Genomic DNA, 13,270 nt, shown 5'->3' on the forward strand with positions numbered 1-13,270 from the left:
CAAAAATATTTTGTGAGATTAAAATGTATTTTAAAACTGAATTTATCTTCGTTTAAAGGGTATTTTGTGGAAATTTATTGATTTATTCCTGAAATATAATATGTTAATTCGTTTCACTCTGAATAAGTAAATTATAACGTCTCGTTATACAACACAGAGTGTGGCGTTGCTTGTATGATTTGCGTGTGAAAACAGTCACTAGACAATGTAACACAAGCATACATTATTGCCATTATAATTTAAAAAATGTATATGGAAAATGAGTTATTATAGATTAGGTCATACTTCTGTGTAGACATCTTAGGGTTTCTGTCACTATTGGGATAAAATTTTAAATCTCGATAAGTTAAATTTCTTAAAAGTACTTTAATTTTCGCACAAAACCTCTGCGAATCATTTTGTATGGCTTTGTAATTTGGGCAAATCTAATGTTAGTGAGGAAATGTTATTTCAACACAGCATTTTTTTGGACTTAGTTCTTTGGGTAAATTTGTTTCTGATTTCAGTTCTTAAACTTACGCGACCGGGACCATGAACTCAGTTACCGTTCCTGAAGAAATAAGTTAGAACGGCCATGACAGGCTTATTGCCATTTACCATTCAGACAGGAGATGATATACCTCCACATTCCCGTATATATGAGAGAAACCCTTTTGTAGACTCAGACTAAATAAATAATTATTTATAGCACTATATAATCGAGTCAAACGAATTATACGAACCTCAAAGAAAGGTTTAGCTTTAATGCATACCAACAAGTAACACAATTTGAGCTATCGTCTTTGGTTACATGACGCTGAAAAGTAGACAACCTGTAATGAAGAAGGCATAATTGATCACCGTTCATAATAGTCATTTAGTTCATTAGTCATATGACCTCTACAGATGGATACGTATTCTTGGCAATTTCGGTTTAACATCTGAAGAGGTGAAGGAAAGGGGATTTTCCGGACATTTGCCATCGTTCAGTGATACAAAACAATCAACAACACAACGTTCCGAGATCTGCAATCTGATCTTTCCTTCAGGTAAACGACTAAACTAATGCATGACTATGATCTAGGTTAAAGTAAACAGAACATACCAGAGCGCCCTGACACGCATAAGTCAGGAACCACAACCGTCATGTTGTATGTGGTTGGTCGATGCGTGCAGACCTATTGTGACCTGTATTCTGTAGTTCTGTTTTAACAATTGGTGTTGTGTTATTATTAAGGATATATTTTAGAGTTAGTGTGCATGGAAGAGACACACAGAATGGCTGTTAAATTGTATCACTGTCCGGGAATATCCTTTTCCCTTCACAATCCCGCCATAGTCAAAAACAAACTTCAAACAAAAAATCTAAAGAAGGCACAGTGAGGCCAAAATATTATAAGTGTGTAATTATGGAAGCATAATCCTACGTGCTGTGAACTTGGAAAACTTGATTTTTCTGATTTCCAGGTCAAGGGCTGTTTGCTCAAATATTTAAGCAGAATTTCAAACTAAGTACAATAAATGTGGGCTCACTGCTATAGGAATTTTGAGTATGCATATGTTAAAAACGCATATATATATATATATATATATATATATATATATATATATATATATATATATATATATTGGTCTCAGATATTGCATTCCACAGAAAATAGTGAAACTCAAAGTTCCATAGAGTAAATCCACAATCTGATTTACGGGCAGTCCTTCTAGACTTGGGTACTTGTGCGGTAGTCGATACCGGGACGTGGGCGTACTCATGACGTAACTCCCCGCTTACACGGCTGATTGGGATCCAGGAATATTTCTCATCTGGGGTCTTTACCTTCCAAGGGCGTAATAAAACACCCCACCCCTCAATTAACCAAGCTTCGGCAGTTAATCGATAACCCGATATTTTGAAATCTCATCTGGCGATTTACATAATCCAGTGGTGCTTAATGTGAATGCAGATCTTAGTAGAAATAGATGCTCATTTAGACTTTCACTTCCTGTATTTTTGTATGAAAAATAAGCAGCCTCCTTAAATATATACTTATAAATACTGTTACACATATATCATTACATTTAGATCCATTTAATTTAAATTTTAACGTGTGTGTTTCGAAAATATGAAATTCAGCATTTTGAGCAATCGCCATTTTTTTGGATACAAGATACTAGTTTATAAACGGTAGCGGGATTAAGTTTGGTTCTAGAATAGAACTAGGGGTGTTATTTATAGAACCTCTCTTATTTTGACGAACAAGGTTAAACAAAACATTACTTTGAACCCGTGCAAGGTAATTCTAAAAAATGTTATTTTACTTTCATTACTAGACAAATTAAGGTGGTTTTAGTTATAAAAATCCTGTAATAATTCTAGTTTTCAGGTAATTCGTTTGAAAAATACCTCCTGCGAAACATTCCTGTAGCGGTCCGAGTGCTGGATTTCAACGATTCTCTTTAAAAATACCTATGGATAAAAGCTAGCTAAAAAACATAATTAAAAGAAAAAACGGACAGCGGATGTTAGGAATAAAAGCAAGCAGAGCATGACAGACACGAACCCTGCTATATTATACCACACCGTGCTATAATATACCATACCGTGCTGTATTATACCCGTGCCATGTTTGACGTTCGTTTAAAATACCGCCAAGGATAATTACCTACAGGTTGGATAGCATGGTCGAGCAGGGCATTTAGGTTTGTTCCGTGAATGTACTGAAGTGCACTAAGCCCAGCCACACGAATTGAATCCCATTTGCGCTATATAATCCAGGGGCGGATATTACACTATTTGATGGGGGGGGGGTACGGGAAGTATGAAGTACACAAATGTAATTGTGCGAGAATAAAAAATCTAAAAACGACAAGTTGGTAAAACAGTTCATCACTCCATTTGTTATCCTCCAGAAAGTCTCTATAGAACGCCGTATTGATATCTTTATTTTAATCGAATTGTATTTTATTTTTTACTTTAATGGCTTAATTTAGGATCCGGATGTAGTAAAAGGACCTTAAGTTTTTACCAAAACAACGATTTTTTTGTTAAGTGTCTACATCTTTAGTATTTAAACGATAAAGTACACCAAAGTTTAAGATTGTTTCTGAAACTCGGATATTAGGATGCATTGAAAGGAGCTTTAGTTTTCCCCATAAAACGATGTTCTTGTAAAGTGTATACTTTTTTTTATTTAAACGATACAGTACACCAAAGCTTAAGATTGTTTCTGATACCCGGATCGTAGGATGCGGTGAATGGACCTTGAGATTTCCCCATAAGAACAATTTTTTGTTGTGTATTCTTTTTTTACTATTTAAAAAATAAAGTACTGTAAAGTTTAGGATTGTTTTTGAAACCCCAACAAAAACATCAAAAAGTTTCAAAGAAGCGTTTGGATACGTGTTGATTATTTCTTTAAAATGAGACGTCTTGAATAGTTCAACGAAAAACAATAAGATCGTACAATTGCATGAGAATTAACATTGTTACTACGGGGCTACACTGAAGATGGATTAAGAGCCACTAGTGCAGCAGGCTCTTGATTCAGGTAATTGGAGATGGCCACTTCTGTTACTCTCCACAGCAAGGCCGAGATATTTCAAGATCTTATTTGTATAAATAATTTTTCGACGACATGTGAATTGGATCTTTGGAGTTTTATTTTCCTGTATAAATTTAATAAATAAAGTTCATATTCGGTGGCAGATTTTTCACCATGTTACTTCTACTCCATGTTCGACTCATGATCTGAAGGGAACATAACATAAATCAATTAACATTACTTTTAAAAATTGCTCTAATATTAGGCATAGAGTTATTTAATACAATGCCAACAGGTTTCATAAGGCAGAGCTAGGTTTCATTATGCATGTGCACTGTACAAACGTTGAATGATAAATATAAACACAATTAATTGGGTTATACATGTTTTAAGTACGATAGGGGTCCACGAATACTGCATGGTTTACGATTTCATTTTAGACTTTTGAGCAATAAATTCTACACAACATTTGAAGCCCTAGCACGTCGCTCGCTATCCGGGTTATGTCATTGAATTCAGTTCAACGATACTCCTGATAATATTCGACTATACTTGCTATAATACTCATTGACACTTGTGATGGTCCTGAGTTCTTATCCTGATGGTATTACATTGTACTCGTGATGATATCCGACTATACTTGCTATAATACTCATTGACACTTGTGATGGTCCTGAGTTCTTATCCTGATGGTATTACATTGTACTCGTGATGATATCCGACTATACTTGCTATAATACTCATTGACACTTGTGATGGTCCTCAGTTCTTATCCTGATGGTATTACATTGTACTCGTGATGATATCCGACTATACTTGCTATAATACTCATTGACACTTGTGATGGTCCTCAGTTCTTCTCCTGATGGTATTACATTGTACTCGTGATGATATCCGACTATACTTGCTATAATACTCATTGACACTTGTGATGGTCCTCAGTTCTTATCTTGATGGTATTACATTGTACTCGTGATGATATCCGACTATACTTGCTATAATACCCATTATTAACGCTTGTGATGGTACTCAGTTCTTCTCCTGATGGTAGTACATTGTACTCGTGATGATATCCGACTATACTTGCTATAATACTCATTGACACTTGTGATGGTCCTCAGTTCTTATCTTGATGGTATTACATTGTACTCGTGATGATATCCGACTATACTTGCTATAATACTCATTGATACTTGTGATGGTACTCAGTTCTTCTTCTGATGGTAGTACATTGTACTCGTGATGATATACGATTATACTTGCTATAATACTCATTGACACTTGTGATGGTCCTCAGTTCTTCTCCTGATGGTATTACATTGTACTCGTGATGATATCCGACTATACTTGCTATAATACTCATTGATACTTGTAATGGTACTCAGTTCTTCTTCTGATGGTAGTACATTGTACTCGTGATGATATACGATTATACTTGCTATAATACTCATTGACACTTGTGATGGTCCTCAGTTCTTCTCCTGATGGTATTACATTGTACTCGTGATGATATCCGACTATACTTGCTATAATACTCATTGACACTTGTGATGGTCCTGAGTTCTTATCCTGATGGTATTACATTGTACTCGTGATGATATCCGACTATACTTGCTATAATACTCATTGACACTTGTGATGGCCCTGAGTTCTTATCCTGATGGTATTACATTGTACTCGTGATGATATCCGACTATACTTGCTATAATACTCATTGACACTTGTGATGGTCCTCAGTTCTTCTCCTGATGGTAGTACATTGTACTCGTGATGATATCCGACTATACTTGGTATAATACTCATTGACACTTGTGATGGTCCTCAGTTCTTCTCCTGATGGTAGTACATTGTACTCGTGATGATATCCGACTATACTTGGTATAATACTCATTGACACTTGTGATGGTCCTCAGTTCTTCTCCTGATGGTATTTCATTGTACTCGTGATGATATCCGACTATACTTGGTATAATACTCATTGACACTTGTGATGGTACTCAGTTCTTCTCACGGTGATACTCAACGATACACGCTTTCGAAACATCGACATATTCCCCACATTGCTTTTCTTTATTTTCAGATTGGAAAACTTAAAAAAATATTGTCAAAGAAATGTATTACAAGAGTAATATTCAAAGACTATGATTATGTATATACGTATGTATATGTGTATAGGTATAAAAGTTGCTAACTAGACGCATTAGTATAATATAACTTTCACCTCGAGGTTGTAATCAGTAATACTCCAGTGTCCTGCAACTACAAGATGATGAGTGTCGCTTTGTAGAAGGCTGTTCAGGTAGTTCAGACCCTAGTAGAGCATTTTCTTAGACTTTTAAACCATGGAATTCATTGACGTTTACAGTGTTCTCCTACGAAATAAATGGATGCATGTAGTGAGTTTCTTGCTGAGCAATGTTCTCTGTTCTAAAATACATATATTTAATATTAGTAATGAATTTATATTTAAATACTTGAGTAACCATTGAGTATATCAACCCGTCGTTACTCCGTTTGGGTGTAATAAATGGCCAACAAACTAAAATCCGATAGTGTCAACCGATATGTCAAACGCTTCATTATAAAAAATCTTGTTCTTAGGTTTACGTGGCCAGTAACACGACTATGTTTTCCAGTTCGTTATCACAATTAAAATCTTGAGTTATTCGACCTCACCATGGTATCCCATTCTAACAGCTGTTAAACCATAACTGCCACTAAACCATATCCGCTCATACAGGTGAGTTGAGGGAGCGGATATGTATTAATGGTAATTTAGACTTAACATATGTTGACTTGAGATAGCTATCTACAATAAGGACGAAATATTTCAAGATTGTAATGATGTTAAGGATGTTTCGACGCTGCACGAACCGGAAAACATAGATGGTGGTCATGCTCAGAGCTCTCCTATTACTCATGCTCCCAGTGCTCATTACCGAATTACTCTAATTCCTTAATTAGCTGTTTGTGTTACGTCGTGTCCTGTAAAGATTATTTGCGTCAGTGAGGTCAGAATTTTGTCCTATTTGTTACGATAGTAGATACCCTTCGCGTAGTGCTGTAATCATGATATTTCAATACCACACTCTTTGGGGGTTAGAACAGTGACATTGTAAGCCAAAATTCAGGAGGGTGAATACATAACAGGCTTTAGTGAACAGATGGGTAAGCCTGAGGGAGGGAGCTTGAGACCTGGAAAGCATGGAACCTAAGAAGCTTGGTGATCAAGAGGGCTAAAAATACTGGAAGCTAGCGAGTAATACAATAGACTAACAGAAAGTCGGGAATTAAGTGTGCTTTAAACCAGCAAAATATTGAACATAAGCAAGCATGCTAATAACGAAGCAGATACGAAAGAGTTTAAGAGGGAGTGGAGCTACTCAACATTCAACCAGAGCCAGAAATTACAATGCCTAGGGAAAAAGATATATGGAACCTGAAAACTATACTTAGATCCCTAGAGGGGAAGAAGGAAGGAAATTCGGAGGTCACCGTACTACCAGTAGACATTAACTTGGGTAACTTGATAAGCGAAACTATAACATGGGTGGATAGGAGCTAAGAAGCCTGGATGGCAAGTGGAAGTTAGCGAATTGGCTAGCCAGAGAGCTTGAGAAGCGCGTAAGATTGACAATCGATAACAAGATCTAGACATTAGATTCACTGAGGCCACACGAAGCTTGTGGGGATAGGGACTAAGAAGCCTGGATGGCAAGTGGAAGAAAGCAAATTGGCTAGCCAGAGAGCTTAACAAGCGCGTGAGATATAAAATCGAAAACAAGAGCCAGAGATTAGAATCGCTGAGGCCAGACGAAGCTTGTGAGGAGAGGAGCAAGAAGCCTGGATAGCAAGTGGAAGAAAGCAAATTGGCTATCCAGTGAGCTTGAGAACGCGTGCAAGATTAAAAGTCGAATAACAAGAGCCAGAGATTAGAATCGCTGAGGCCAGACGAAGCTTGTGGGGATAGGGAGCTAAGAAGCGTGGATAGCAAGTAGAAAGTTGTGGAATTGGCTATCCAGAGAGCTTAAGAACGCGTGCAATATTGAAAATCGATAACAAGAGCTAGACATTAGAATCACTGAGGCCACACGAAGCTTGTGGGGAGAGAGGACTAAGAAGCCTGGATGGCAAGTGGAAGAAAGCAAATTGGCTAGCCAGAGAGCTTAAGAACGCGGGCAAGATTGAAAAGTCGATAACAAGAGCCAGAGATTAGAATCGCTGAGGCCACACGAAGCTTGTGAGGAGAGGAGCTAAGAAGCCTGGATGGCAAGTGGAAGAAAGCAAATTGGCTAGCCAGAGAGCTTGAGAAGCGGGCAAGATTACAAGTCGATAACAAGAGCCAGAGATTAGAATCACTGAGGCCACACGAAGCTTGTGGGGATAGGGACTAAGAAGCCTGGATGGCAAGTGGAAGAAAGCAAATTGGCTAGCCAGAGAGCTTAAGAAGCGGGCAAGATTAAAAGTCGATAACAAGAGCCAGAGATTAGAATCGCTGAGGCCAGACGAAGCTTGTGGGGATAGGAACTAAGAAGCCTGAATGGCAATTGGACGTTGGGGATTGGCTAGCCAATTAACCAGGAGTTAGCCATTTAAGGATCCTGGAAATCTTGCACACAATATTCAAATATTTTTTATACTGTTTTGAGGGAGAGAAACTAATTGATGCAAGTCTCCTTCAGCTAAATGATTTAAAATTATATGCAATTTCCCGGAATACCAACATTCGTACCAGTTGTTCTGTTCACGTAGTATCTAAGACACTTTATCCTTCACGTTAACCCAAAAAATAACTGTTTTGGAACCTTTACAACGTATTTCCTAAAAGGAACGACATATATTTCAGTTCCATTTCTAGTTCCATACATTTTGATTGCTTGATATCCATCATTAAAAATGTTTATAGTGAATCTTACTTCAAAAGAGTACATTTACAAATTCGTTTTGCGGCTCTTGTTTATCGAATTTATGTTGAACGTGTCGAGCATATAAAGTGGTTATGTAACGAACAACTCGCAGTATTCCAATTGTATAAGCGAGTTGTATATGTACATTCAAAAACATACAAACGATATATGTATTACACATTTTTATTTTAAAGAACGTCTTCCAAAGAAACAAATGCATTAACAGATCCTCTATTTTAACGTATTGTTTACGTGTTCTAACAGTGCAGTATAGTAGTACTATTTCTACCTGCATGAATCGGAGCACAGGCATACTGAAATTTCAATCACACACACTAACAAAGACACAATTTACTCCAGTACATAAATACACTAAACCAAAAACACAACATGGTTCATCGCCTAAGTGGGTTGTGAATGTCCTCTGAACACACATGGCGTAAAGATTGAGTTGTGTGTGACATAAATTGACTGTGTGTATACCTTGTAATCATAACAGTGTGAAAATGCCACAACAGAGCGAAAAGTGTAACGAAGGGAAGAGACAATACAACTAAAATTAAAATAATGTAGGTGACCAAATATAAATACTGCATTAATACTAATATTAATATTACACAATGTACATCATTTCCACACAATCACAGAGTTGAGAGTTCTATAGAAATAGACTCAGGTGTTTTTTGGATCCCTATTAATTCAATTACGTTTTTATATAAAATTTAAGTCAAAATTATTTTTTGGGGTGTGATATACAGACTATGGAAATATTTTTAAAATAGATTGTTTTATATTTAAATAGCTTTTTGACAAAAAAAAGATGCAGTTTTCATACCAGATTTTTTAGTTAAAAATATTTTTTTAAGTAAAGGAGACGTTCACTGGAGATATTTATAAACTACAAATTAGACGCCTGCCAAATTTTGTTCGGAGTTTTAAGTTACATTTGGTTCAAAATTAAAATGATCGTTTAAGATTTCCCGCGCCCTTTCCCCTCTTGCCCCCCCCCCCACATTTAGTGTCGGTATAGCGTGCTCCCGCGACCCCGGGTTGGCGCGACTACGAGAGGAGCGCCGACGCACCTGCCGTGTCCACCGCCCTGGATCCGTCTCTAATTAAGATCTATCCAACATGTGATGATGATCCTAATTAAAGCCACGGTGGTCGGTGGCCGGCTGTGGAGGGGAATGGGGAGGGAAAGTGTGAATCACGTGGTACGGTTTACAGAGAGTACAGAACAAAACTCGCACACCGACTGCTGTCACGGCATATCTGTGCGATACCGAGCTTCTCATCCACCGGACCTCCCATCGCTAGCAGAGCGCCTCCTCATTGTCCTCTGTAAGTCAGCATCGTCGTCTTTGCTTGTCGCAAAGATACTCACATCACCTTTCACCAGGATCACTTACTCGACACAAACATTTACTTAGCTATAAGAAAATCGTATACTATTTATATGTCAAGACCGTTCGAATATTTCACTTAACGTAGTGTACAAAAGCTAGTGTATCACTTATACAACTGTTTGATAAGAATCAAACTGAACATTATAGAAGTAAAAAAAGAAGCACGGAAATAGGAGTGTCTAATATTATACACGGAGTTGTTCTAGTTCTAAATGAGATTTCTCATGTTTACTCAGGACCACGAAAGATTTTGGTGGACGGGCTTAGCTATATATTGTTGGATCACTTAGAAACAATTAATAATTAAAAGACTCTACATTTGTTTTTTCTTCACATATACATTTAGATTTCCTCCTAAATGAGCGCGCCAGAAAGATTAACAAGTAGAACTGTATCTTTAACAGATTTCAAACTCAGGTTTGTGGTACACTGGGGAATAGGGAGGACTTATAGAGAACGACCTGCTGTGCAACTGTTGCTATATATAGCTGTGTTACGTGTAACACAAAGGTATTAGCAATATTAATACATCAGGGCAGAGCCAGTTGTAAGCATTTATATGTCCAACGTAATAGTTAATCATCGATGTTTCAGTCTGTGATGTGGGCAATCACAAAGCAGTGTAGTCTAAAAGCGATTTTGATTGGGGCCACAATAAATACATTGTAAAAAATATTTATATAAAAAAATAACAAAGAATGTGTTTTTGCGCAGTTTTTTAGTAGGTACCTTTCACAAGTATGGTTGATTCATGTAACCCCCCCCCCTCCACTCTATATCAAGATAAGGTATTATTTTTTATCTCATGATAAAACTCTAGCATTTTAATTCCTTAATCGAAACCAAAATTGGTATATTACTCGAATATCTATATTGTTTTAGTTTTTAAAATTCAGCTAGTAGGCTCCTTCTGTAAAAAATATTTGAAAAACACTATGTTATTCATGTACATTTCTATGAACGTAAAATGTCCGTAAAAGAACGGACATGTCCGTAAAAGACAACGTACATACCCTCTCAGCGTAAGAGTTATCATTATATTAGTCTCAGCAGTATTTCCTGACCACTGGAATAGACTACTGGAAAGACCGTGGGTCGCTTATGTTGATAACTTTATATTTAAAGTTTCGCGAAATTTTTCTTTATATTTTTATTCTCAACGAGTGTCTTCATTATGGGTCTTACTGGCGGTGTAGTCGTCGTTCAGTAAGATACTTCTTATTCACAAAAAGTCTTAAAATAACTCTATCCTTTTTTCTTAAATAAGGGAAATGGATGAATTGATTACAACTACATGGCTTGTCTTCTTCAATTATCAATGGAGATAGGTGGAGTAGTTACGTTATACTCCTTGCCTTCTTTCATATTTTAAGGAAGCGTGGATGGAGTGGTTACATTTACATCATACCTTTCCTTTTTTCCAATGTCAATGAAGGTGGATGGTGTGGTTAGATTTACATAGATGGCCTTCTTTCCCCCTTCAATTAAGTTGTAAGGAGTTGCTACATTTTAAATGAGCACACAACTTCATTCCCAAACCTCAGTCAGAACTCTTAGTAAATGATTTTTTACTTTTTACTAAAACGTTGCACCCACTGTGTCGTTCATACGTTCGATTTCTTTCTTACCTCAATCTTGATAGTATCGCTCTGTTAAATTTTACAAACCTATACAACGCTGTAACATAATTAGAATGTTTATAACCATTACCGAGAGTTTTAACTAGGGTTGATAAATCCCGGGATGTACCCAATGGCGGTTAGGTGGAGGAAATCGTAGGTAATCACCCATCTAATGTTTGTTTCAAAATAAGCAAAACGCTCATTACAAAGGAGATATTGTAGCCACGGACGTGAGTGTGGAGAGACACGTGGTGGAGGACGCGGTGGAGAGGAGAGAAGGTTGCGCAAGAACCTTTCTCCCAGGTTCGTTCTTCGGCTAGGAACCCGCTCCCAGTGTGTTCTCGACCTCCACAGCCGCAAGAATGGCCGTGAGTATCTCCTGACTCTCTAGTACCCTAGTCCGCTAACCTGCACCCGGGCTCAACATACAATCAGCATTACGCTACTGAAAATAACACTCTCCAAGGGAAAATAAGAACTTTTTCATTCATAAACAATCTTTTTTACTGTACTTTGGTTCAAATAACGTGACAATAATACTTATAAATATCTTTAAATCTTAGAATAATGAATCGTGAATTAAAACCCTTTTTGAAAATTAATTTATTTCAGACACTTGTTTCGGTGTTAAACCATCATCAGTGTGAACAGTAACCTCTAACTAAATAATAAACAAACAACTAAATATACACATGTGGATCATTTAAGCAGATGTTAAATTTATATGACACAGTTGTAATTTTGATTAGTATTCTGTGTTTAATATTTTTATTCAAAGATAGGGTTTGTCTTACTTTTTAGATTGCTATTTAATACGTTGTGAGGATCTTTGTTATAATTTAGATAAATATGTAATTCTTCTTTCGTGTTTAACTTATCTCCTTTACTTTCGATATCCAATATTTCCATATTCTTTTCAATATTTTTTTATTTATTTCAAAAAAGGTTTTAGATCACGATTCATTATTCTAATATAAAGATAACCCTATAATGTGGAGTTAATAACATAACATCTTTAAATCTATTGTACACGTATATTTTTACAAAAAAAAACAATCTTCATTTGAACAAAAGCAATTGATTTTCAATGAATGCTATGGATTTTGATGGTTACATCAGAACCAGTACTCTGCTTCAATATCATTTTTATTGTTATACAATTCTACGTCAATATTTATTCGTGGTAGAAAAATAATCCTAACCCTAAAAATGTGCCCGATTAAAGCGATATCTAAGGGCAAAAACTGAGTGATGCAACACCATCAAGCGACAGATAATCTAACATACTTTCATTTTACGCTTCAAATGCGGCTTGACTTCACATTATGGGATGTCAAACTTATATGTAGAAGAGATAGCCGCTGTTCCGAGTTAGATAGTAGCCGCATTCTATGTACAAACCTCTGAGGTTTTGCACACATTCCATATACTTAATCGATAAATAACACTGTTTTTGTGTGAATAGGCCTCAAAACTGGAAACTGAAGGGAAGTTTCCTTTTCATAAATTATTTTGTCATAAAATAACACACACACACACACACACACACACACACACACACACACACACACACACACACACACCCATATATATATATATATATATATATATATATAAAGTTCGTGTGCTCTGTAAGTCCTCCCTATTCTGCAGTGTACCACAAACAATAGGGAGTATATGATCTACACATTCGTAAAGGATATTGTTTCTTAATAACGTCTATGGGCTAGAATGTATACGTTACGCTGCCTTGGTGTGAAAATCATTTTCAGTTAGTTTATTACCAGTGTTTTAACTATGAATGAATGAATGAATGAATG

The 13,270-nt window shown here is 36.5% G+C and overlaps 1 protein-coding gene across 2 annotated transcripts in view; it reads left to right on the plus strand.

Annotated features, from left to right (window-relative positions):
• The first annotated feature begins 9,686 nt into the window (after window positions 1-9,686).
• LOC124369873 (alpha-tocopherol transfer protein-like) overlaps window positions 9,687-13,270 on the plus strand; it is a 44,296-nt gene continuing 40,712 nt past the window's right edge. Inside the window, exon 1 of one of the 2 annotated variants that reach the window (XM_046828009.1) lies at window positions 9,687-9,763. Coding sequence is in view for 1 of the 2 variants with exons in the window: in XM_046828008.1 (XP_046683964.1) it covers window positions 11,813-11,818 (6 nt within the window). In the remaining variant the exon portion in view is untranslated. Of the gene's footprint in view, window positions 9,764-11,700; window positions 11,819-13,270 lie in introns of those variants that run through there. The other variant, XM_046828008.1, reaches the window with a different exon arrangement.

This window comes from Homalodisca vitripennis, chromosome X (assembly GCF_021130785.1).
Source record: "Homalodisca vitripennis isolate AUS2020 chromosome X, UT_GWSS_2.1, whole genome shotgun sequence".
NCBI classification, from domain to species: domain Eukaryota; kingdom Metazoa; phylum Arthropoda; class Insecta; order Hemiptera; family Cicadellidae; genus Homalodisca; species Homalodisca vitripennis.